The sequence below is a fragment of the Tursiops truncatus genome, chromosome 3 (assembly GCF_011762595.2).
Source record: "Tursiops truncatus isolate mTurTru1 chromosome 3, mTurTru1.mat.Y, whole genome shotgun sequence".
NCBI classification, from domain to species: domain Eukaryota; kingdom Metazoa; phylum Chordata; class Mammalia; order Artiodactyla; family Delphinidae; genus Tursiops; species Tursiops truncatus.
In genome coordinates, this window is record NC_047036.1 from 157,846,678 (window position 1) to 157,870,728 (window position 24,051).

At 49.7% G+C, this 24,051-nt stretch overlaps 1 protein-coding gene across 3 annotated transcripts in view; it reads left to right on the plus strand.

Moving 5' to 3' along the window:
* Positions 1-653: 653 nt before the first annotated feature.
* The window catches only part of CYP4F22 (cytochrome P450 family 4 subfamily F member 22), a 29,442-nt gene continuing 6,044 nt past the window's right edge, over positions 654-24,051 (plus strand). Inside the window, exons 1-9 of one of the 3 annotated variants that reach the window (XM_073802984.1) lie at positions 654-750; positions 10,743-10,965; positions 14,185-14,329; positions 19,082-19,135; positions 19,238-19,365; positions 19,573-19,694; positions 22,303-22,570; positions 23,553-23,619; positions 23,731-23,860. In XM_073802984.1, the coding sequence (XP_073659085.1) occupies positions 10,744-10,965; positions 14,185-14,329; positions 19,082-19,135; positions 19,238-19,365; positions 19,573-19,694; positions 22,303-22,570; positions 23,553-23,619; positions 23,731-23,860 (1,136 nt within the window). In that variant the 5' untranslated portion in view covers positions 654-750; position 10,743. Of the gene's footprint in view, positions 751-1,632; positions 2,348-10,742; positions 10,966-14,184; positions 14,330-19,081; positions 19,136-19,237; positions 19,366-19,572; positions 19,695-22,302; positions 22,571-23,552; positions 23,620-23,730; positions 23,861-24,051 lie in introns of those variants that run through there. The other 2 variants (XM_019951226.3, XM_019951225.3) reach the window with 2 other exon arrangements.

A 24,051-nucleotide genomic window follows, 5' to 3' on the forward strand; every position in this document is an offset into this window, starting at 1 on the left:
CCAGGGATCGAACCCAGGCGCCCTGCATTGTGAGCACAGAGTCTTACCCACTGGACCACCAGGGAAGTCCCTGTGGTGCTTGTTGAAGCTGGAGGTCTTCCTGGAGGGAGAGGCTGGCTGCAGAGCTCCAGGCTGGTGCGTTGGACCCAAGATCCAGAGGGAGCAGAACGGCTGGCTCCCAAGGGCTGTGGAGTCTGCAGATTTCTGGCGTCCCAGAGGAGGCCCTGTGGCCCGTGGGGCACCAGGGATGCTGGCTTAGGGACTCCTGTCCCAGCTTGGGAGCAGGCCCTGAACTGGAGGCCCTGAGGGGTGCTGGTGTGGGAGGAGTGGGACCACTAGAGAGTGGTCCAGAGCGGGATTTGGGCGCTAAAGGGAGTCAGGGTGGCAGGAACCCTGATGGTTGGGGCCTCTGGGTATCTTAAGTCTTTGTCTCCTTGCCTGTGTCTTTCTCTGTCTCTGTGTCTTTCTCTCCATCTCTCCACCTGTCACTCTCCAACTCATCCTCTGTTGTCTTTCCCTTTCTGTCCCTCTCCACGCCTCCATGTCTCTTGTATCTAGTTTTCTCCATCTCTGGAGGCCGCACCTCAGTCCCCGCCCAGAGGCTGTTGATATCGGGGGCGTGACAGGGGCGGGCCTCTCCTTGTGGCCGGCTGGTCTGGGTTAAAGAGCTGGGCCGCCTGACGGCAAGTCAGAGCCGAGGTTTCGGTTCAGGCGGATCTGGTTCGAGGGAGGGAGGCCGAGACCCGCAGGGTGAGCGCGCGTGGGGTGGCGGACTGTAACCTGAGGGCGGCCTCAGCCCTGCGCGGTAACCCGAGGTGCACCAGCTCCGGGGCTGGTAGCGCGGGTACGAGGGTCTGCGCGCGGCGGCGGGCGGGTGCACTGCCGGCCCCGGGAATCCCCAGGAACCAGGACGGGACTGCCTGTGAGGGACTCGTGTGTGTGTGTGTGTGTGTGTGTGTGTGTGTGTGTGTGTGCGCGCGCGTGTGTCCCCCCGACCGTCGCTGCATTTGTGTGAGGTTTCTTCTATGTGCGCCTCGGAGTCCTGGGTGTATCCTTCTCTCTGGGTGTCCATGGTGGGAAGGGCCTCAAGAAGACACCTCTCCGAATCAGGGCATCTTAGACGGATCCAAGCCCAGCCCTGTGACGCCTGCTTAAGGCTGGCTGGGGTCACTGGGATTTCACCACTCCACATTGTCTTAAAGGGGAGGCAGTGCGCCCCACTGATGGACCTTAGGCTTGTGGTGCCGCCGCCTTCACAGTCTCACACACATCACAGGCGCAGAGCCTCCAACTGACCCTCTATGAAAAGAGGATGCCTGCCTGGGTCCCCACAGTTGGCCGTGAGGGTCGCGTGAGGTCCTGCAGTTGGTCCCAGCTGATGTTCGTTGGATGTTTGTTTGAAAGAATGCTCCCTGGTGTCCCAGGGGCCTGGCCCTTCCCCCTTGGACCAGAGCGGGGCTAGCCAGCAGGGACCATGCAAAGCAACTGAGGCCCACCAGCTGATAGGTCTCAGGCTGGAGGTGGGAGGGAGACAATGGGGGAGCTGGGATTTGAACAAACCAGCCCCAGCTGACCCCAAAATCCTGGGCACTTTCCGAAGGCTCTGGCCTCTCTGTATAGCCCAGCTTGGGTTTCTGAGCAGTAACATTAGCTCTGGGCTAGTGTGCAGCCGTGACCTTGGTTGGTATCCGCAGAGGGATTTGGTTGACTCTGGAGACATTCAAGAGTCATCCAGACGGTATGGGACCCCATCTCTTCTCCCTGGAAAGACTTGGGCCTGATTCTCGAAATCCTGGGTGGCTGAGTTACAATAATGAATGTGATGGTAGTACCAACAGCCGTGAGAGGTACCTCTGATCAAGGACTTACTGTCCTTGATGAAGCACTGAGCTGAGCACATTAAAAAACGCTTAGTTGTCATCTCAGCCCCATGAAGTTGGTAATAGGGTTCCTGTCTTATGGATGAGGAAGTTTAGGCTCCGAGAGGTGCAGACACTCACCTGAGGTCACACAGCTAAGATGCAGAGCTCCAAGGAGTCCTTTCTGAGGTGCACATCCAAGCATGGCCACATTTGATGGAGATGATGGGCAGAGACAATTGCAGCCCTGGAATGATCTAGATTACTGGTAGTTTTTTTTTTTTTTTTTTGCGGTACGCGGGCCTCTCACTCTTGTGGTCTCTCCCGTTGCGGAGCACAGGCTCCGGACTCGCAGGCCCAGTGGCCGTGGCTCACGGGCCCAGCCGCTCCGCGGCATGTGGGATCTTCCCGGACCGAAGCACGAACCCGTGTCCCTTGCATCGGCAGGCGGACTCTCAACCACTGCGCCACCAGGGAAGCCCTTACTGGTAATTTTTAAGCTTCTTTTTCTGCCAGGATCTCCTTTGGGCCAAAGAATCTGCAGGCAAATGCCTAAAGTATGCCCAAAGCTGTGGTGAGACTCACCCCTCCACATCCTGTTCTGCCAACCTGGCCCTGCCGTCATAACTGCCCCTGAAACTCTCAGAACCCCAGATACTTGGGTAGGCCCCCTCCCAGCTCATAACGTCTGGGGTCTGGCACTTTGGAAAAATATGGGACAGCCCTTTGGCATAGAGGCGTTCGAAAAGGTACCATGAGCCAGCTTAGGGGGCAGGCTGTCTGACTACAGGCTGCTAGAGGGAACGGAGAGCAGGGCTGGGATGTAGGGCAGTGGGGCCAGTGTTGGGTGCCTGGCTGTCAGGCCACCATGTGGGGAGTGGAGGTAGTATGTACAGTGCCTGTGGCTCAAGAAGAGGCAGATATATGGTTTCTGGTGGGCCAGGTTCCACGTTACTGCATTCGTTCTCAGGAGTCCACACACCTTGTATGACGAGTCCCCGTTTGGTGGCTGGGCTAACTTGACAAACCAGCCCTCCATGGGTGTGGGCCGGCCTCAGAGCCAGTCACTGTCACCTCCATCTTCAGATAATGCCCACCCCAGTGGGGTGGGCGGGGCCACCTCTGCCAGGGCGGGGCTGCTGCGGCCCTTGCCTGGCTTCTGGGATGAGATTGGGGGCTGGTGCTGAGAGGAACAGGCATGCCAGCCTCCCACAGCATCCTGAGAGTGTCAGCTTTGAATTTGTCTCACTTTGATAAATATTGTGATAGAAATAGGAATAATGGCTGAAATTTTGCATGTTATGTGCCAAGCCTCATCTCACTGAAGTGTCCCAGACAAGCTTAGGAAGTAGGTCCCTTTATTATTAACCCATTTCACAGATTGGAAATGGGGATGCTGAGGATGGGGACTGGACTCACTCCAGGCTGCTTACTTGGGGAGGGGCAGAGCTGTGATTTGAATCCAAAAATGCATTTTTAAAGAATAATGCAATCCCCAAACACCTCTTCATTTTATTTTTAATTTTTTAAGTTGAAGTGTAATATACATACAGGAAAGTGCACATTCTAGAACTGGGGTTTTTGCAAACTGAACCCACGCATGTCACCAGCACCCAGATCAAGAAAGAGAATAACTGCCTGCATCCCCAAACATGCCCCCCCATTGAAGCATCTTAATTCATTTTTCATTAATTTCAACTAATTAATTTTTTATTGACGTATAGTCGATTTACAATGTTGTGTTAATTTCTCCTGTACAGCAAAGTGATTAAGTTATACATATATATTCCTTCCTTTTTTATATTCTTTTCCATTATCACAGGATATTGAATATAGTTCCCTGTGCTATCAACTAATTAAATCTTAACAGACTTTACTTTTTTTTTTTTTTTTTTTTTTTGGTACGCGGGCCTCTCACTGCCGTGGCCTCTCCGGTCGCGGAAAACAGGCTCCGGACGCGCAGGCTCAGCGGCCGTGGCTCACGGGCCCAGCTGCTCCACGGCATGTGGGATTTTCCCGGACCGGGGCACGAACCCGTGTCCCCTGCATCGGCAGGCGGACTCTCAACTACTGCGCCACCAGGGAAGCCCCAGACTTTACTTTTTAGAGCAGTTTTAGGTTTACAGAAAAATTACCCAGAAAGTATGGGGTTCCAACACACCCCCTCAACTCGACTGTTATTAACATCTCTCATTAGTGTGGTGCATTTGTTATACTTGATGAACCAATATAGAACATTATTATTATTTTTATTTTTAACATGCTAGGTTTCCCCCCCATCTTTCACTTATTTATTTATTTATTGGTTGCGTTGGGTCTTCGTTGCTGCGCGTGGGCTTTTCTCCAGTTGTGGCGAGCGGGGGCTACTCTTCCTTGCAGTGCTCAGGCTTCTCATTGTGTTGGCTTCTCTTGTTGCGGAGCGCGGGCTCTAGGGCGCGCTGGGCTTCAGTAGTTCTGGCTCACGGGCTTAGCTGCTCCGTGGCATGTGGGATCTTCCTGGACCAGGGATCAAACCTGTGTCCCCTGCATTGGCAGGCGGATTCTTAACCACTGCGTCACCAGAGAAGTCCCTAGAACGTTGTTATTAACTAGAGTCCATAGTTTACATTAGAGTTCATTCTTTGGCTTGTACAATGCACTAATTAATTTTAATAGTTAAAACACTTTTGAATGGTCAATATGTGCTCAGGGTATAGAAAATCCAAAAGTCCCCAAAGATGGAGACAGAAAGGTAAGCCTCCCTTCCAATCCTGCCCCCAGTTTTTGCAGGCTCCTTTCAGAGGCAGCCACCATGATAAATTTCTCATGGGTCTTCAAAACCTTTTTTTCTGCATTTAAAAAAATTGAGGCAAAATTCATCTAACATAAAATAACTATTTTAAAGTGAACAATTCTGTGGCATTTAGTACATTCACAATGTTGTGCAATCACCACATGTATCTGTTTTCAAAACATTTCCATCACCCAGAAAGGAGACCTCCTCACTCCCCACTCCCGTTCCCCCCAGCCCCTGGCAACCACGAATCTGCTTTCTGTCTCCCACCTATCCTGGATATTTTATATAAACCGGATTATACAATACATGGCCTTTTGTGTCTGGCTTCTTTCACTCAGCTTGATGTTTTTGAGGTTCATCCGTGTTGTAGCCTGTGTCAGTGCTTCATTCCTTTTCATGGCTGTATAATATTCCACTGTATAGATACACCATATGATATCTATCCATCACCAGTTGTTGCACATTTGGGCTGCTTTCACCCTTTGGTGATTGTGAATAGTGCCGCTATGAATATTTATACACAAGTATCGGTTGGAGTCCCTGTTTTCCATTCTTTTGGGTATACACCTAGGAGTGGAATTCTGGGTCATGGAATGATTCTATAGTTAACTTTTTGTGGGACCATCAAATTGTTTCCCACAGCGGCCGCACCTCCTCAAAACTTTTTGTAGCACTTTCTTTGGGGGTTTGGACAGAACTGCTCTGTTTGAGGGGAGGAGGAACCCAGCTGTGGAAAGTAGAGGACTTCCTCAATGCACCCATTTGTTGAGCTCCTCCCATGAACATCAGATGGACCTCTTTCTTTTATTCCCATTTTGTGGATGAGAAGACTGTGGCTCCCAGGGGGAGAGCCAGTTGGGGACCCACAGCATGTGTTTTTTCTGCTAGGAGTAGAGCCGGTGTCTGTCCCAGGAAAGACTGCAGCCTGCACCTGTCCTGAGGGATGGTGAGGTGGGCACAGGGTTTTCTCTGGCCCTCCCATGCACCCACCCACCTGGAGCAGGGACCCCTTTTTCAGGGCTCACACTTTATCTTGTTCCAATTCCTTCCCATTTCAATCCTTCAGGAAGACATCTCTTTGGTCAGAATATCAGCTGCGATTTTCCTGGGTGGAGGTGGGGGCTTTTGCTGTGACTCCAAGTCCCCCAGCTTCCTCTGAGGGTTACTGGAAAGATGAAAGGCATGCATGACTGTGAAAGTCACTGCGTACAGCAGGTACTCAGTAATTCTTTTGAGAGCAAAGGAAAGGAGGTAGATGATTGCCGTGCAAAATGGGCTGTCAGGGCAGAGCTGGGCCTGGAGGACAAGGGGAAGCTGGTGCGGGCAGAGCTGGGGGAGGGGCATGCAGGGTGGAGGGAACAGCAAGTGTAGAGGCTCTGAGGTAGGAATGAACTTAGCCTGTGGCTGGAGTGGCCGGAGTTGGGTGAGTGAGGGGGAGAGCGGTGGGAGACAGAGTTGGAGGTGTCAGCAGGGGCAGGCCACACAGGGCAATGGGGTCCATGGGAAGGAGTCTGAATTGCTTTCAGAGTGTAATGGGGGGGCCATAGGAGGAAGGGGAAGGTCATGTCTGATTTAATTTTAGGAAGAGCCCTCTGACTTCTGTGTGGAGAATGGACTGCTGGGGGCCAAGCATGGAACTCGGGACCGATGGGAGGAGGCTACCACAGCGGTGAATTGACATCGATTGGGATGATGGATGGAGAGAAATGAATGGATGTGAAAGATGTTTAGGCTGGATAACTGGCAGCAGCTGGCAACAGATCGAATGGAGGAAGAAGGAAGGAGGTGGGGGTGAGGGGAATCTGATACCCGTGGGGGAATATCCAGGAGGTGGCTGGACCTATCAAGGGGGCCACTGAGACATGGGAGGCACCTCAGAGACGAGTCACGGAGGCCATGGGAGGGCGTGAGATCCTCAGGAGGTGTGCACAGAGGGAGAGGAGACCACCCAGGACCAAGCTCTAAGGAACACCAACATTTACAAATTGGGTGAAGAAAGGGGGGGTCCAAAACGGACTGAGAAAGGGGAGCTTTGTGGCTGAGGTGGAGGATGGACAGGGTTCACCTCCCAAAGGGCTTTGGATACCAGGCTGGGGGGAGTGGGGAGCCCTGGAGGGAGTTAGAGCAGAGGAATGACAGGCCTTTCGAAAGGTATCTGTAGTGGATGGGGTAGAAGCCAGACCACAGCCAGCTTGCCCAGGGGTTAGATGTGACCCATGTGACCTGTTGGCTGAATATGTTGACTCCAGACCACACACAGGAAAGGTCATACCATGGTGGACTCAGAGATCATCTCTCACAGCTACCCCCAGTTCCATATGGGGAACTGGGGGTGACAGTAAAAGCAGTCAGTGGAGGAGTTAGGATTAGAACCCAGCTGCTTATGGTGTATGTGTGTGTGTGTGTGTGTGTACATATTTCAGTAAGAAAACCCCCTTCATATAGGTTCCTCACTTCACTCAGGCCTCTGCCCAGATATCCCTCTCCAGAGAGGCCTCCCTGGACCACTTCATCTAAAAGAATTGCTCCCCATCCTCTTACTCTGAGTATTAGTGCCCTGTAGCTGCTGTAACAGATTTCTGGGAACTGGATGGCTTAAAACAACACAATTTATTAGCTCTCGGATTTGCAGGCCAGAAGTCTGCAATCCAGGTGTTGGCAGGGCCACACTCCTTCTGAAAGCTCTAGGGGAGGATCCTTGCTTGTCTCTTCCAGCTTCTGGGGGCTCCAGGTGTTCTTTGGCTTGTGGCCGCATCACCCCAATCCCTGCCTCTGTCTTCACACGGCCTTCTCTTCTGTGTGCTGGATCTCCCTCTGCCTCTCTCTCACTCTCTTTCTTTGGCTGCGCTACGTGTCTTACGGAATCTTAGTTCCCTGACCAGGGATTGAACCCGGGTCCTCGGCTCCCTCTGCCTCTCTCTTAGAGGGACACTTGTGATTCCAGTTAGGACCCACCTGGACAATCCAGAATCATCTCCCCATCTCTAGATCCTTACCTTAATCCCACCTGCAAAAATTTTTCCATATAAGGTCACAGGTTCTAGGGATTAGAATGGGATATCAATGGGGGGGGCCAGTATTCAGCCACTCCCCCATCCCCACTTTACCTTCTTCAGAACATGTAGCCTTTCTGTGGTGTCCTAGCATGTCTGTTGGTGGTCACCACCCCTAAGGGCCAGGACCATGTCTGTCCTGCCATCATTACATCCCCATGCCTAGAACAGAGTCAGACACATAGCAGGGGCTCAGAAGTGATTTGCCAACTGAATTCTGAAGAGAAGCATGTAGAACCCTTAGTGGAAGTCCTGGCCTGTGGAAGCCAGAGGAAGGTCACAATTCTTCGTAGTAACCGCTAGCTGGCTTCCCCGATATTGCTGGCAAAAATCATTATCCATCGCTAAATTGGTAAAGAAATAAATACCCATGGCTACTTCCTGTGGCGTGTGTCACCTAGAGCTGCCCATGAGAGAGGCAGCCCAATTGCACATCAGTGGTCTTAGTTCAGAGCATATGCCTGGGACTCGTGACTTGGAGCTCTCTGTGTTTCATTTTGGAAGGTTGCTTACTCTCTCCCCCTCCAGCCCTCCAGAGGGCATATTGCCTACACCAGGCTTTCTGTATTTTAAAAAAGATTTTTAACTGTGGTAAAATACACAAAACATTTACCATTTTAACCATTTAAGTGTATAGTTCAGTGGTATTAAGGGCATTCACATTGTTGTGCAACCATCACTACCATCCATCATCCCCAGCTAAAACCGTGTATCTGTTAACATTAACTCACCATTTCCCCCTCCCCCAGACCCTGGCAACCACCATCCTCCTTTCTGTGTCTATGAATCTGACCAGTCCAGGGACCTCATATAAGTGGAATCATACAGTGTTTGTCCTTTTGTGTCTGGCTTATTTCATTTAGCATAATGTCATCAAGGTTCTTTGGTGTTGTAGCATGTGTTACAATTTCCTTCCTTTTTAAGGCTGCATAATATTCCGCTGTGTGAATGGACCACATTTTGTTTATCCATTTTTTCATTGATGGATGCTTGGGTTGCTTTCACTTTTTGGCTATTGCGAATAGTTCCACCATGAACATGAGTGTACAAATATCTGTTTGAGCCCCTGCTTTCATTTCTTTTGGGGATCTACCCAGAAGTGGGACTGCTAGAACATACGGTAATTCTATGTTTAATTTTTTGAGGAACCACCATACTGTTCTCTGCAGCACGGCTGCACCATTTTACATTCACTCCTGCAATGCATAGGTTTCCAATTTCTCCACATCCTTGCCAACACTTGTTATTTTCTTACTTTCTTTCTTTAATAGTAGCCATCCTAATGAGTCATCATGTCATCTGCCTTGTAAGTCAGACCATTCCAATGGGGTCCTCCACATTTGGTAATGACCCATCCTCCTGCTTTCCCAGGACACAGCAACCAATAGAAACTTCACCTCTGCCTGGATGATGTGGTTGGACTTTGGCTGGTGGAGGAGCCAGTGGCTTGGAGGTCCTGGGAGGGGGCACCCCTGGCAGGGGTGGGTGGGTGTTGAGGACACAGGTGAGAACCTGCAGTGCAGGGTTTCTTTAGCTCTGTTGTCCAAGGAGGTGGGAGCACAGAGGGAACCCTTGGCTCATAGGACTGAGTGGAAAAGATTGATGAGAGCAGGACCTGAGCATTTTCAGCAGTCTCCTTGGTGTTGTCTGAGATCCATGGGCCCTCAAATTGATTGAGGTTGGCCTTGGTGGGGGTTCAGGGGACCCCGGCCAGCTCCCAACTCCCGTGAGTTGGAGGCACTGAGCTTGAATTGTCTTGAAAATGGAGAGAATGACGGGACCTGCCTTCAAGGATTGCTTTAAGATTCCATGAAATGAGGCACCACCCTGATGGTGGTGCATGGCAGGTAGTAAGCGCTCTACACCTGGTCACTGTGTTATTAGTATTATTGGTACACACCCACTCTGTTTTGGTTCCTTCAGGAGCTGACGCTAGGGCAAGGATTTGAGTGCAAGTAGTTTATGTGGGAAGTGATCACAGAAAAGACGAATAAGGGAGAAGGCAGTGAACCTAAAAGAATTGAAAACAGGGACTCAAACAAATACATAGACATGCAGGGTCATAGCAGCACATTTCATAGTAGTCAGAAGGTGGAAACAACCCAAATGTCCAATAGATGAATGGATAAACAAAATGTGATAAATTCTTACAATGGACTATTACTCAGCAGTATAAGACATGAAGCACTGATACATGCTACAAAGTGGATGAACCTTGAAAACATCATTCTGAGTGAAAGAAGCCACAAAAGACATGAAAAGTCGCTGTGTATGACTCCCTTTATATGAAATGTCCAGAATAGGCAAATCCATAGAGACAGAAAAAAGATTAGCGGTTTCCAGGGGTCGGGGGGAGCGGGGAGTGGACTGCTAAATGGAGACGGGTTCTCCCTTTGGGGTGATGGAAATGTTTTGGAACTAGATAGAAGTGGTGGTTGCACAGCATTGTGAATGTGTTAATGCCACTGACTTGCTCACTTTAAAATGCTTCATTTTATATCATGTGAGTTTTACCTCAATTAAAAAAAGAAGGAAGAGGAGAAGAAGAAGGAGGAGGAGGAGGAGGAGGGGGAGGGGGAGGAGGAGGGGGAGGAGGAGGGGGAGGAGGGGGAGGAGGGGCTGAAGTTTAATGCTGCTGGGGAACCCTAGCAGTGCATGCAGAACCCACATCTCAGGGTCATTGGCCTGGAAAGAAGGAGCTGGGTTATTTATCCAGCAACGCTCATCAGTCATTGATTGAGAGCTACTTTTGGCAAGAAGGAGGAGGGGGAGTTTGTTTCAATTTTCTAATACTCTGGCCACCTGTGCACGGGCAGAGACGTTGGGAGGGATGCCCTGAGAAGTCAAGGCTGAGGGCATATGGGCGGGGCCAGCTGGCTGGAGGTCACTGCTCTGGGAAGAAGCATCCTTGGTGTCTGGGACTTACATGGACTGAGTGCCTACTATGTGCCAGGCACATCACGCTTGGCTCCACAGGTCATCATGTGTATGGCACACATGTGGCCAGAGGGTGGTTCCCCCCTGCACTGACCCCCACCCTGTGTGTCCCCCCAGGATGCTGCCCATCACAGAGCACCTGCTGCACCTCCTGGGACTGGAGAAGACGGCGTTCCGTTTGTATGCCCTGTCCGGGCTCCTTCTCTCCCTGCTCTTCTTCCTCTTCCGTCTGCTGCTGCAGTTCCTGAGGCTCTGCTGGCACTTCTATATCACCTGCTGCCGACTGCGCTGCTTCCCCCAGCCGCCCCGGCGCAGCTGGCTGCTGGGTCACCTGGGCATGGTGTGTGTGGCTGGGCAGGTGGGCTGGGCAGGGCAGGGGAGGTGCAGATGTTCAGTAAGGATGACGGACCTGCTGGCTTCCCTCATCCCCCCAAGAATCTAGTTGGAGCCATGAAGAGACCCATTTTACAGGATCGGAGTGAGACTGAGGTTCAGAGAGGGCAAGCAGGAACCCAGGATCACACAGCTTGGATGAGGCAGAGCTGACTCTAAAGCTCTCTCTACAATTCCAGGCTATTGCTGTAGCAACAGGTACCAGTGCTTGTGAAATCCCAGAGCGGGAGGCGGGGCACCCCTGTAGATTTTGTTGCTTCACCTACCCCACAATGTGGTTTCACACACTCTCTCTTTCTCTTTAATGCTGTGGTCCCAGGTGAGGATTCCAACGCTTTTCTTTCATTTCATTTCTTATTTCACATATATATTCCAGGTATTATTTCAGGCACTTTATAAATATTAACTCCTTTGGTCCTCTTGACAACCTTAGAAGGTAGGCCCTGTGATTATCTCCATTTTTCTCCGGAGAATACTACGGCACAGAGAGGTTAAGTAGCTGGCCTTAGGTCACAGAGCTTGTAAGTGGCAGCATCTGGGTTTAAACCCAGGCTGTCTGGTTCCAGCGTCCCCGATCTTAGCTGTCTACCCTTGCCCCTCTAGCTTCTGGATGAGAAAGGCTGGACTTTTCTAAAAGGGCTTCAGAGGTCAGAAGAAAGAAAGTCAGACTCCTGAGGGTGCTGAGGCTTTGGGGGCCAGAGTCCAGCCCCTATTTCCCTGCTGGACTCAGCTTATCCCCCTTCCAGGCCTAGATGAAACCGAGGGACAGTTGTGGAGACCTTCCTCATGCTGAACTTGGAGGAAGACTTTGGAGAGGCACTTTGGGGCAATGGTCACCAGTGTGGACTTGCCAGTTTCTACCATGTGCCGCCTGTGTGACCCTGACAAGCTATTTCACCTCCCTGTGCCTCAGATGACTCATCTGCAACGTGGAACTATAATCATTCCTAATAATCTCGTGGGATTGTTTCAACGATTCCTGAAGTCGTGTCTGTGGCATGCTGGGCACTGAGCCTGCTACACCGCGGTGGATGTATGTGCTCAATTCTCAGGTCCTGCGGAGACTGGAAGTAACAAGTGATTCTAGACACATTTTAGATACTGCTTGGAGTGAGTGTCTCAGAAGAAGGAAGCAGGAGACATTTCCACTCAATAGTGCAAGAAACAGTCATTTTATTATCCTCCTGCAGCCAGCACTCACCAAGTTTTGGCTGTACCTGAATCTCCTCCCTCTTTCCCATTCTCCAACCACTGCTCAGGCCTCCTCCTCTCCTGCTGTTCCATGGTCCAGCCTCCTCCCTGGGCTCCTGCCTTTAGTCTTACCCCTCCAGTCCATCCCTCATCCTGGTCCCAGAAGGATTCCTGAATCCAGCCATGTCCCTCCCCTGCTTATACACCCTCCATGGCTCCCCATTGCTGTCCTGAGAAAGTCCCAGCTTCTCAGCTGGAGTTCAAGTCCCTTTAGACTCCAACCCCCACCCTCCTCACCTGTTCTACCATCTCCCTCTAGTCCCATAGAATGACTTTCTGCTCCTGGAACAAGCCTCTGACTTTCCACCTCCATGGCCTTTGCCGAAACTGTGCCCTCTGCCCAGAATATCCTTCTCTGTTAGATGAACTTCTACTCATTTTTCATGCCCCATATCCAATGCCCTTACTCCAGGAAGCCCTCTGGCATGGATGGTGGTCCTGGAAATAGTGGCCAGGCTCTGGTGCCATGGGAGGTTGGCCAGCACCAGTTCTGAAGTCCAGCCTTGACCCCGTGGGCCCATCCTGCCTCCCAGGCCATGAGACCTGGATGACGCCATGATCTCCCTTGGGTGTGGATAGGCTCAGGGCTGAACCTGATCAAGAAGGAGACACAGAAACCAGAGAGGAGTCATTTGTTCATTCATTCATTCATTCTACAATTGCTGGACCCTACCATTGGCCAGGCACTGGGTTAGGCTCCTTTATATCTGAGCTCTCCCAATTCTCATAGCCTATGAAATAGGGATGGACCTGCCCTATATTATGGATTCGATCTTTGGGGCTCAGAGAGATTAGGTGACTTGCCCAAGATCACACAGCTGCTGAGGGTGGATTTGAGCTCAGATCCATCTGACATTGAGCCTGAAGTGCTCTGCCTCATAGAACATGTTGGTTAAGAGCAGGCGTTTTGGAGCTTGGGGGCCTGTGTTCAAATCCTGGCTTTACCACTATGGCAGGTGATGCCAGTGTCTGCGCACATCCTCTCGGCCCATGTCTGGCTTCAGTGGGCTGACTTCTAGTTGCTAGCACCCGTGTTCTAGGGCTTTCTCTAGCAGCTGAAGCCCACTCTGCACGGGCGGACTGTGAACTTCAACCTCAGCCGGTGATTATGGGACTAGGGGAGTTGGTATAAAAACACCCCAGCCCCCTCACCTTCAGGTGGGTTGACTCTGAGATGGATGTCCCCCAGAGATCCCCAATGGGGCTGAGCCCCAGTTGCCCATGGGAGTAATTCCCTTGACAACTCTTTGCTGGCTGCCTTTCCTCTCTATCTCACTTCTCCTCTCCCCACCCGTGTTTCTGGGGATCACCCCCCAAATAAACTGCTTGCCCTAGAACCCTTGTCTCAGGTCCTGCTTCTAGGGGAGCCCAAACCAGGACAGTCGCTTTACTCACCTGTATCTTAAGACAAATCATTTGACCCTTCGGAGTAAAGTAAAATGGGGAAAATAGTAGCAACTATGTCATAGGGTTCTTGTGTGGGTTGAATGCATGAATATCTGAAAACTGCCCACAGCAGCACCCAACTGCAAGCATGTGTACGTGTTAAAGAGAACAATACTAGTAATATTTTGTTACGAACGTAGAGGTACTAGATTAAGTGCCAACCGTTATCATTATTGTGTTTACTCTTACTGCTTTTATTTCTTGAACACCCGCCGTGTGTCAGGCCCTGTGCTGGGGCTCTTCCACTTTGCTATTCCATGAATCCTCTCAACTACCCTCAGAAGGGGAGTTGACTTTTCCCCCAGTTTTCAGATGGGGGAATGGAGGCTCCGTGAGGTGCAGCCAACTGCCCACAGTCATACAGCTCTTCCTGGCTTGTTTTGAGGGCCGGGGAAGTGGTGGGAGGGAAGGGCTGGGGGAAGCCAGGGCTGGACACCTTCTCACTACCCTTCTCTACCACCCTCTGCAGTATCTCCCGAATGAGACAGGCCTCCAAGATGAGAAGAAGGTGCTGGACAGCATGCACCACGTGATCCTGGTGTGGATAGGACCTGTCCTGCCACTGGTGGTTCTGGTGCACCCTGACTACATCAAGCCCCTGGTGGGCGCCTCAGGTAGGTGGGCTGGGCCTCTGAGTGATGAGTAAACCCTCAACTCCCAGAGCCTACCTGGGTTTCTAGGCAGGTGGGCTATCCAGAAGAAGGGCCGTTTGAAGGATGAATAGGAGTTTACCAAAGCCACGATGGCAATACAGATAATGGGAACAGCATGGGAAAAGGCGTGACAATAACATTCCCAGGAACTTTTAGAGAATGTTCACCTCTCAGAGTCAGAGCAGACATGTTCGGATAGGCAGTTGTTTGCCCAAGCTTTTGTTAAATGGTTGTTGCTCAATTTTAAGCCATGGCACTCCTATCATTTGGGTTCTGACACTCCCACTGTGGCTATCGCAGCCTTCAGGCTGGCCCTGACTGGCAGAGAGGGAGAGGTAGAAGGATTGCTTCTCCCTTCTGCCATCCACACCTATTTCAAGGTGCAGGATTCCCAAGTGTGCTTGGCAAGCTCTTGCTCAGGCTTCAACATGCAGCTCTAATGACCTTCTCCTCCAGGAAGCCTTCTTTGATTCCCCCAGACAGACCATAGGTCTCTCCTCTAGACTCTCCCATTCTCACTCCTAACCATTTAGTGCTGAATGTGTCTGTGCCTAGCACTATCTTCCTCATGAGAGGGGCTCTGGGCCCTCAGGGGGGCCTCGCATGTACCTGGGCATCTCCAGAGGCATAAGGGGATATTTGAGAGAGGAAGGATGGGAAATAAAGAGCTCCAAGAATTTTAGGACCTCTGGCCTCAGCTTTGGTCTCTGCAAACACACGTATGGAGACCACCTTCAAGGCTGCCCCCTGAGCTATGAAGGAGGAAGGAACTGCCATCCTTCCCTTTCCCAGCTCTGCCCTCCTCATGACTCAGTGTCCCGCATTATTGCATTTGTAAGGGAATGACCATCCCCAATGAACAAAGAGGGAAACCTGGACGCTGGGAAGGGTGACTCTTCCAAGGGATGGGCACCAAGTTGTGGAAAGAGTCCTGGGCCAGGACTTGGGTGGGCTGGGCTTGAATCCAGGCTGGAGCATGTACTTGCTGTGTGACCCAGCAATTCATCTAGCTTCTCAGGGCTTCAGTTTCTGATCTGTAAAATAGGGTGGTTGTGAAGAGTCAGTAATATAGTGTGAGTTGGTGCTGATAAAGGTTTTCTCTCTTCTGCCTTTTTAATATCTTTTTTCTTTCTTTCTTTCCCCCTCCCTCCCCTCTCCACCAGCTCAGAGCATCTGTTTTCTGAGTGTCACCCTGCATGGTTATGAGACTCCAAGCAGACCAGGGAGTAGAGCCCCCATCATAAGCTTGGCAATTTAGTAGATGCTCAGGCCTCTTCTTCTCCTCTCCCCTGCCCTCTCTCAGGACAGGCAGGATATCTAGTGCCTCCTCCACTGGAGGAGCTGGATGGTAGACTCCAGCTTGGGGAGGGTGGGGCTGTGTGAGTCAGGAGGCATCAGGCCTCCTGGCCCCAAGGTGTCCGGGCCCCTCCATGCCTGTCTGCCTGAGATTGGACAGACCTGGTCCTAAGTCGTAAATTCCATCCCCTATTGGGGCCTCCTTGGGACCACATCTCGGGGGTTTGCTCCTCTAGGCTTAAACCCACATAGCTGATGGGCCCTGAGAAAGGCATGGCTCTTCCTAGAACCTCTGTTTCTTCATCTTTGAAGGGGCATTTGGGATATACAGAGAAAGTAGGTGAGAATGCTTTATAGAAGACAAGGCAGGATATACAGGCATTTAATTGTAGCTTGTTTTCATATATTCATTTTAAAAATTGAGCGGAAATCACATACCATATAATTACTTATTTTAAAGTGTAAGGTGTTTAGTGTGTTCACAGTGCTGTGCAACTGTCACCTCTCCCTAGTTTCAAAACCTTTTCATCGCCCCATAAAACACTCCGTAGCCATTAAGTTATCACTTACCATTCCCCCTTCTCTTCCTCCAGTGGTAAATACTTTCTGTCCCCATGGATTTTCCTTTTCTGGGTATAGCATAGGAAAGGAATGATACAAAATGTGGTCCTTTGCAGCTGACTTTCACTCAGAATAGTTTTTGAGGTTCATCCTCATTGTAGCAATGATCAGGACCTCATTCTTTTTTAAGGCTGAGCAATATTTCATCGTATGGATGTACGGATATACCACATTTGCTTATCCATTCATCTGCTGACATACATTTGGGTTGTTTCTACCTTTTGGCTGTGATGAATAATGGTGCTATGAACATGTGTGTACAAGTTTTGGACATATATTTTCATTTCTCTTGGGTAGGTACCTAGTTGTAGAATTGTGGGGTCACATGGGAACTCTATGTCTAACTTTTCAAGGAACCACCAAACTGTTTTCCATGGTGTCTGTGCACTCATTTTTCCCTATTAGGGTCCTGCTGTGAGCTGGGGACCCAGCTATTCATCTCACAAGTTCTTGACACAACTGAGCAATAATTATAGTCACAGTAGTAAAAATAGCCAACAGTTGGTTAGTTATTCATTTATGTGCATGAATATTTAATGAGCACTTACTGTGTGCCAGGAGCACATTAGTTCATTGAGTTTTTGTAGGGTTGCCATGAGGTAGGCAAGATTGTTCGATTTTCTTGCCCAAGTTTACACAACCAGTTAAGGCTGGGATTTGAACCCAGACCTGGCCAGCCCAGAGGTCAAGCTCTCAATCACAGTAATATGAAGCTTCCTGCTGGGCACTTGTGGGGGCTTTTCTTATATGATCTTCTTCAGGGTGGATGTTACCATCTCCTTGTTACTGGAGGGGAAAGTGATGGGAGAGGCAGCCTGGACACAGGCTCTCCTGGCATTGAGTGCTGAGGGTTGGATTAGAGGAGGGACCTGAGGATGACAGAGCAAGGGTTTAGCTGAAGAGAAGGTTTGGAGAAGGTTTCCTGGAGGAGGCATCAGTGAAACTGGGCTTTGAAGGATGCATAGGAGTTTGCCTGATGAGAGGTCCCAGGTAGAGGGTCCTAAGTGCAAAAGTGCAGATGTGTGAAAATACCAGGGGAATTCAGGTGACTTGGGGTGTCTGGAGTGAAGATGACATGTGGGGAGAAGTAGGAAATGAGACAGGAGCTGGACTCAGAGCACCTATGTACAAAGTGAAGGAGCTTGTGTTTTATCTTGGGGGTGTTAGGGAGCCATGGGAGGTGTTTGAGCAGGATAGCCATTGGACAAGTTTGTGTGTCAGAAAGACCCCTGAAGGGCCTAGCGTGGAGTCCAGAGCCCAGAGAGGAGAGGCGTGACTAGACTCCCACCTCCTCCTCCAAAGCTGCCTCTTCCTGGAAGTCTGCCTTGACTTCTAGTAGCCCTTTCTCTGTGCCTCCCTCTGCTCCTGGCACACATTCTACCTTCTTACTAATTACATGGCATGTCTCTGCTTCCCTTTCCCACTACACCCAGAGCTCCTCCAGGCAGGGTGTGGAGCTGAGCCATCTCTGGGGCCCCAGCATGGGTTGGGCACAGAAAGGTGGCAGCAGAGGTGTGTAGAATGGGAGAACGAGTGGACAGATGATTGTGCATACAATTGGCCAATGCCTGGGGAGTGTAGGTGGCTGAATCATATCTCAGGTAAAAGTGACATTACTTGAGTTTCAGGTACTTCCTTCCTGGGCCCTGCCCATCCTGTCCCAGATCTATTCAGCACATAGAAAGGGAATGCATTCACTCATCCATCCACCCACCCACCCCCCCATCATCCATCCATCTATCCATCCATCCATCCATCCATCCAACCATCCAACCATCATCCATCCATCTATCCATTCATCCATCCAACCATCCAACCATCCATCCAACTACCCATTGATAGTTCTCATTCATTCATCCTTTGATTGGTTAATTCATTCATACAATAAAAATTTATTTAGCACCAAGATGTTAGTGATCAACAAGGTCCCTCCCTTCAAAGGGCTTGTAACTGGATGGATACAATCCAGAGTGATTGGTGGGAGAGGGAATGGCATCCAAGCAGAGACTGGAAGAATGAGGAAAGAGTGTTGGAGGCAGAGAGGACGCCTGGTGGAAAGACTCAGAAGAGAGAGGGAACACAGCTTTTCAAGGACCTGAGAAAAGTTCTATGATGTTAGCAAGTTGGGTGTGTGCGGGAAGGGGTGGCTGTGGTGGAGGAGAGAGGTGTTCTGAGAATGGTCTGGACTGGGATACGTCATTCAAGGCTTTGTAAATGGGCTGAGCAGCTGTGCTTGAGGCTGATGGGGCTGTGGGCAGAAAAGGACATGGTCAGATCTAGAGTCAAGTAAGATCCCCCTGGGTCTAAGGTACAGGACAGACTGGAAAGGGCGAGGCTGGAGGCTGGGAGCACAGGAGGTGTAATTCAGATGGCCTGAGTTGGCAGAAAAGAGGGGGTGGATTAGGAGAAGAATCAGGTGAAGAAAGCCATACTGGAGAGAAAGCACAGCCTGGGCAAAGGTTTGGAAGTGAGAGACAACGTGTGGGGTTATTTGGTGTATGCTGAAGGATGAGATGGGAGAGGCATACAGCAGCAAGGTAGGGCAGGGCCCTCAGTGCTAGCCTGAGCTTGACCTTTTTTCCAAAGGTTTTAGGGAGCCATGGGAGGTGTTTGAGCAGGGAAGGCTCATGTTCAGATCAACATGTTATAAGGCTCTCTTTGGGCAGGTGTGGAGGATTGGACTGGAGGAGTGACGTGGGAGGTGAGAGCCCAAGGTGGAGGCCCAAGGAGGTCATAAGCAGAGGTCAAGGGTCAGAACTCTGTTTTGAGACATCATCACCTCTTCTCTCTCCACAGCTGCCGTTGCCCCCAAGGATGACCTTTTCTATGGCTTTCTGAAACCTTGGCTGGGTGAGCTTGACACTGGGTAGCCTGGAGCTGGGGCTTCAGGAAAGAGGGGGCAGGGTGTGGGGTTTGTTGGTGAGGTCCTTAACCTTGGTCTTCTGGGTCCAGGAGATGGGCTGTTGCTCAGCAAAGGGGACAAGTGGAGTCGGCACCGCCGCCTGCTGACACCTGCCTTCCACTTTGACATACTGAAGCCCTACATGAAGATCTTCAACCAGTGCGCCGATATCATGCATGTGAGTCCCAAGGTTTCTTGGGAAGAGGGTATCCTGGAAGTGAGGCTGGTCCAGGCTCCAGCTCACGGGCAAACCACATGATGCCAGGAAGCCTCACTTCCTTTATCTATAAAGTAGTCTTGTAGTGAACTTGCCGCTGGGTCATTGTCAGCCCGGCTGAAGGTCTGTGGTCTCCGTACCCATTTGCCACGTGTCTTTCTCTTCCAGGCTAAATGGCAGCGCTTGGCAGAGGGCTCAGAAGTCTCCCTTGACATGTTTGAGCATGTCAGCCTCATGACCCTGGACACTCTTCAGAAATGTGTCTTCAGCTACAGCAGCAACTGCCAGGAGTGAGTGTGGCCTCCCTGGGGAACATAGAGTCAGTTGCTCCAGGGGCGAGGTGATGAGAGGAAAAAGGAAACTCTTAGCTGTTAGGCACTCCTGCGCGGCTGGTGCTCCGTCACTGACAGGCTGTGTGGTTCCGGGAAACTGACATCACCTCTCTGAGCCTGTTTCCTCATCCCCCAATTGCACATCTCCATCCCATCCCCACAGTCATCGCATGAGAATTATAGGGGATAATGTGAGTCAATAGCTTGGCATACAGTAGGTGCTCGGTAGACGCTAGTTTCACTCATTCCTCCACAGAAGGTACGTGGTCTTTGGAAAGATCCTCCCCACACTTTCTGAGCCTCAGTTTCTTTGTGAAATAGGGATGACAATCCCTGACCTTCTGAGAGGCGTTTAAAGCATAAAATGATATAGCACTGCCCTGGCACATGATGGATGTCGAGTGAATATTTGTTGAATGAATGAAATAACCATAGCTCTGGTTCATTCATTCATTCATCAAATATTTGTTGTGTACCTACTATGTGCCTGGCACTATGCTAGCCACTGGGGATATGGTGGTAAGCACTAAGCCCAATTCCTTGGAGCTTACAGTCTAAGTGGGGATATAAGGAATAAGGGACATAATGCCTGTCAAGTTTGTAGCACATAGTAGGTCCTTAATAACAAGCTGCTGACTTTGTTACTCAGGGCCTTCTAGTGGTATTGTTTCCGTTGGGTAAGGTGGAGATGGCCTTAGTAATTAATTCGTTAATTGATCCAAGAAATATTTATCGAGTGCCTACTGTGTGCCAGCTCTAGAGTAGAATACAGTGGTCAACAAAACAGATGAGGTCTTGCTCACCTGGAACTTACATTTTAGTGGGAAGACAGGCAGTAACCATGAACAAATAAACAAGAAAATGCCAGTTGGTGATTAGTGCATGAAAACAACAAGCATGCTTCAGAACTAAGGACAGCTCTTTGCAATCCTGCCCCCTGCAATTTAGTTTTTCTTTCTTTTTTTTTTTAATAAGAACTTTACTGAGATGTAATTGACATACCATACAATTCACCCATTTAAAGTATACAACCAATGGTTTCTAGTATATTCACAGAGTTGTGCAACCATCACCATAATCAATTTTAGAATATTTTCACCCAAAAGAAACCCTGTACATTTTAGCACTCGTCTCCCACTTCCCACTTCCCTTCCAGATCTAGGCAATAACTAATCTTCCTTCTGTCTCTATAGATTTGTCTTTTATGGAAATTTCATATAGATGGAATTACACAGACTTCTGTTTCTGGTTTCTTTCAGTCAACATATTGTTTTCAGATTCAACCATGCTGTAGTTGAATTATCAATAATTCGTTTTAAAAATTGCTGAATAATATTCCATTTACCACGTCATACCACGTTTTGCTTATCCAGTCACCTGTTTATAGACATTAAGGTTGTTTCCATTTTTTGGCTATTATGAGCAATGCTGCTATAAACATTTGTGTACAAGGTTTTGTGTGAACGTTTTAAATTCTCTTGAGTATATACCTAAGAGTAGAATTACTGGGTTATACGATAATTCTATGTTTAACCTCTTTTGGAACTGCCAGACTTTTTCCATAAGCTGGTTGCACCATTTTACATTCCTTCCAGCAGTATGTGAGGGCTCCAGTTTCTCCACACCCTCATCAACACTTGCTATTATCTGTCTTTTTGATTATAGCCATCCAGTTGGGGTAAAGCGGTATCTCACTGTAGTTTTTTTTTGCATTTCCCTAATGGCCAATGCTTTTAAGCATCTTTTCATATGCTTGTTGCCCAGTTGTATGTCTTCTTTGGAGAAATGTCTATTATATTCTTTCCCCATTTTAAAATCGGGTTATTTGTCTTTTTTATTATTGAGTTTTAAGAGTGCTTTATATATTTTAGATGCAAGCTTCTCATCAGGTATATGATTGGCAAATATTTTCTCCCGCTCTGTGGATTGTAGCCATTTAATTTTAGTGATGCTACCTCTATTTAGAAGTCCTCATCCCTCTTTGGGCCTGTTTTAAAAATGTACCTAGAAACAGATCAAGAAAAATTGCCATGGAAAAGACAGTGTGTTACTTACTGCTCCCAAGATGAGGGGGCATGCCACACCACACAGAGCCACATGGGGAAGCCCCAGAAGAAAGCATGGCCAAAACATTTTTGGGGGTGTTCTACGGGAAGCATTGAGAAAGGCAGGGTATGTAGGCTTAAGATTGGCTAGTTTGAATAATTTCAGCAGGCTCTGGGGCACAGGGGTGCCCCCAAGTTATCCAGTGCCTGGCCCTGGGGTGATTAAGGCAGGGGGATAGTGGCTCCACCCAATAATGTTTGGAGTATGGACTCTGGATTGGCTGGTTTGCAAAAGAAAGGCATGCTCCTGGGTGAGTCATTTGCTATCTCTAAGAAATGGCTAGTCCTGGGAGGGGTGGTATCTCTCCAGTCAGTGAGGCCCCAGATGGCAGAGCATCAAGTATACAAAGAAATAAGGAAATAAAGTGAATTCAGGGCCTCTCTTTGTAACCTGCCCTTTGGGAGAGGAAGCTTGTCTTAGGGTACGGGGCTTTGCTCATGGCCTTTCTTCTCCCTGGCAGGAAGATGACTGATTACATCTCGGCCATCATTGAGCTGAGCGCACTGGTGGTCCGGCGTCAGTATCGCCTGCATCACCACATTGACTTCATCTATTACCGTACAGCAGACGGACGGCGTTTCCGGCAGGCCTGTGACACCGTGCATCACTTCACCACGGAGGTCATCCAGGAGCGGCGGCGGGCGCTACACCAGCTGGGGGCTGAGGCCTGGCTTAAGGCCAAGCAGGGCAAGACCTTGGACTTCATAGATGTGCTGCTCCTGGCCAGGGTGAGGCTGGACCCTGGAGGGTGGAGCTCTGCCCAGGACAGCCTCCTCATGAGTTGCAGCAATTGTGCAAAATGATAAACATCCAAACTTACATGGATTTAGAATGCAGGCAGATGCAAAACACGTAAGACTGTCTTCGTTCGTTAGCGTTGCCGTAAAAAAGCGCCACACACTGGGTGGCTTAAATGACAGAAATAAATTTTCTCAGTGTTGGTTTCTTCTGAGGCCTCTCTCCTTGGCTTGTAGCTGGCTGTCTTCACCTGTGTTTTCACATTGTCTTCCCTCTGTGCATGTCTGTGTCTTCATCTCCTCTTCTTATAAGGACACCAGTCATATTGGATTAGAGCCCACCCTAATGACCTCATTGTAACTTAATCACCTCTGCAAAAGGCTTATCTCCAAATTAGGTCACATTCTGAGGTACTGGGGGTTAGGATTTCAACTTAAGGGTTCTGGGGTGGGGCTGGGGAGGGACAGAATTCAGTTCACAATACAAAGATGCAATACAAGACCTTGAAGAAATGTGACACCGGCAGAGATAGGTGGTCACCTATTTGTGGTGCTTCTGTGGAGTTTCTGAGCAGCACCTGGGTTCTGGATTCAGACAGTCCTGGATTCCGGTTCGATAATAGCTCTGCTGCTTCATGGATGTTTGACCTTAGTCATCTAAGTCTTCCCTCTGAGCCTCAGTTTCCTCATTTACAGCATGACGATCGTAAGACCTGATCACAAGATGGTTGTCAGGCATCTGGCAGGATGCTTGGCGCTAGGAGCTGCTGAAGAAATACAAAGTCCCTTCTTCCTCTTATCTTTGGCTCTCTTTCCATCTTTCTTAGACAAGTTGCATACATCTATCTGCCTGGAATCCTTTCCCCTGCAGCTTGGCTTAAGATAAAGAAGGGGGTGTCTTGACTTTGGAAGAACTCCTAGGATGTGGCGGGTGGGATGAAGTGAGCTGAGCAGAGTCTGCTGCCCATTCCAGGATGAAGATGGGAAGGAACTGTCAGATGAGGACATCCGAGCTGAGGCAGACACCTTCATGTTTGAAGGTGAGGACATGGGGTGTGGCTGGGGAAGGATGGGAAGGGGCCCCATTGTCTGAATACAGCATCTCCTCTATCTTTGGGCAGCATCCATTTAAGCTCCTTACCTGCCTGCAGGTCATGACACGACATCCAGCGGGCTCTCGTGGGTGCTGTTCAACTTGGCCAAGTACCCAGAGTACCAGGAGAAGTGCCGGGAAGAGATCCAGGAAGTCATGAAAGGTCGGGAGCTGGAGGAACTGGAGTGGTTAGTCTGGGGTCATGGGGGTAGTGGGGGCAGGTTGAGTTCAAAGCCTTGAGTATAAATCTCTCTGCTCTACCACTTACTGACTGTCTAACCTCAGACAAGTCACTTAAGCTTCTTGAATTTCAACTTCTTCAACTGTAAATTGGGGATGACAAGTCACGCGTATGCCTACCTCATAATGCAGGAGTTAA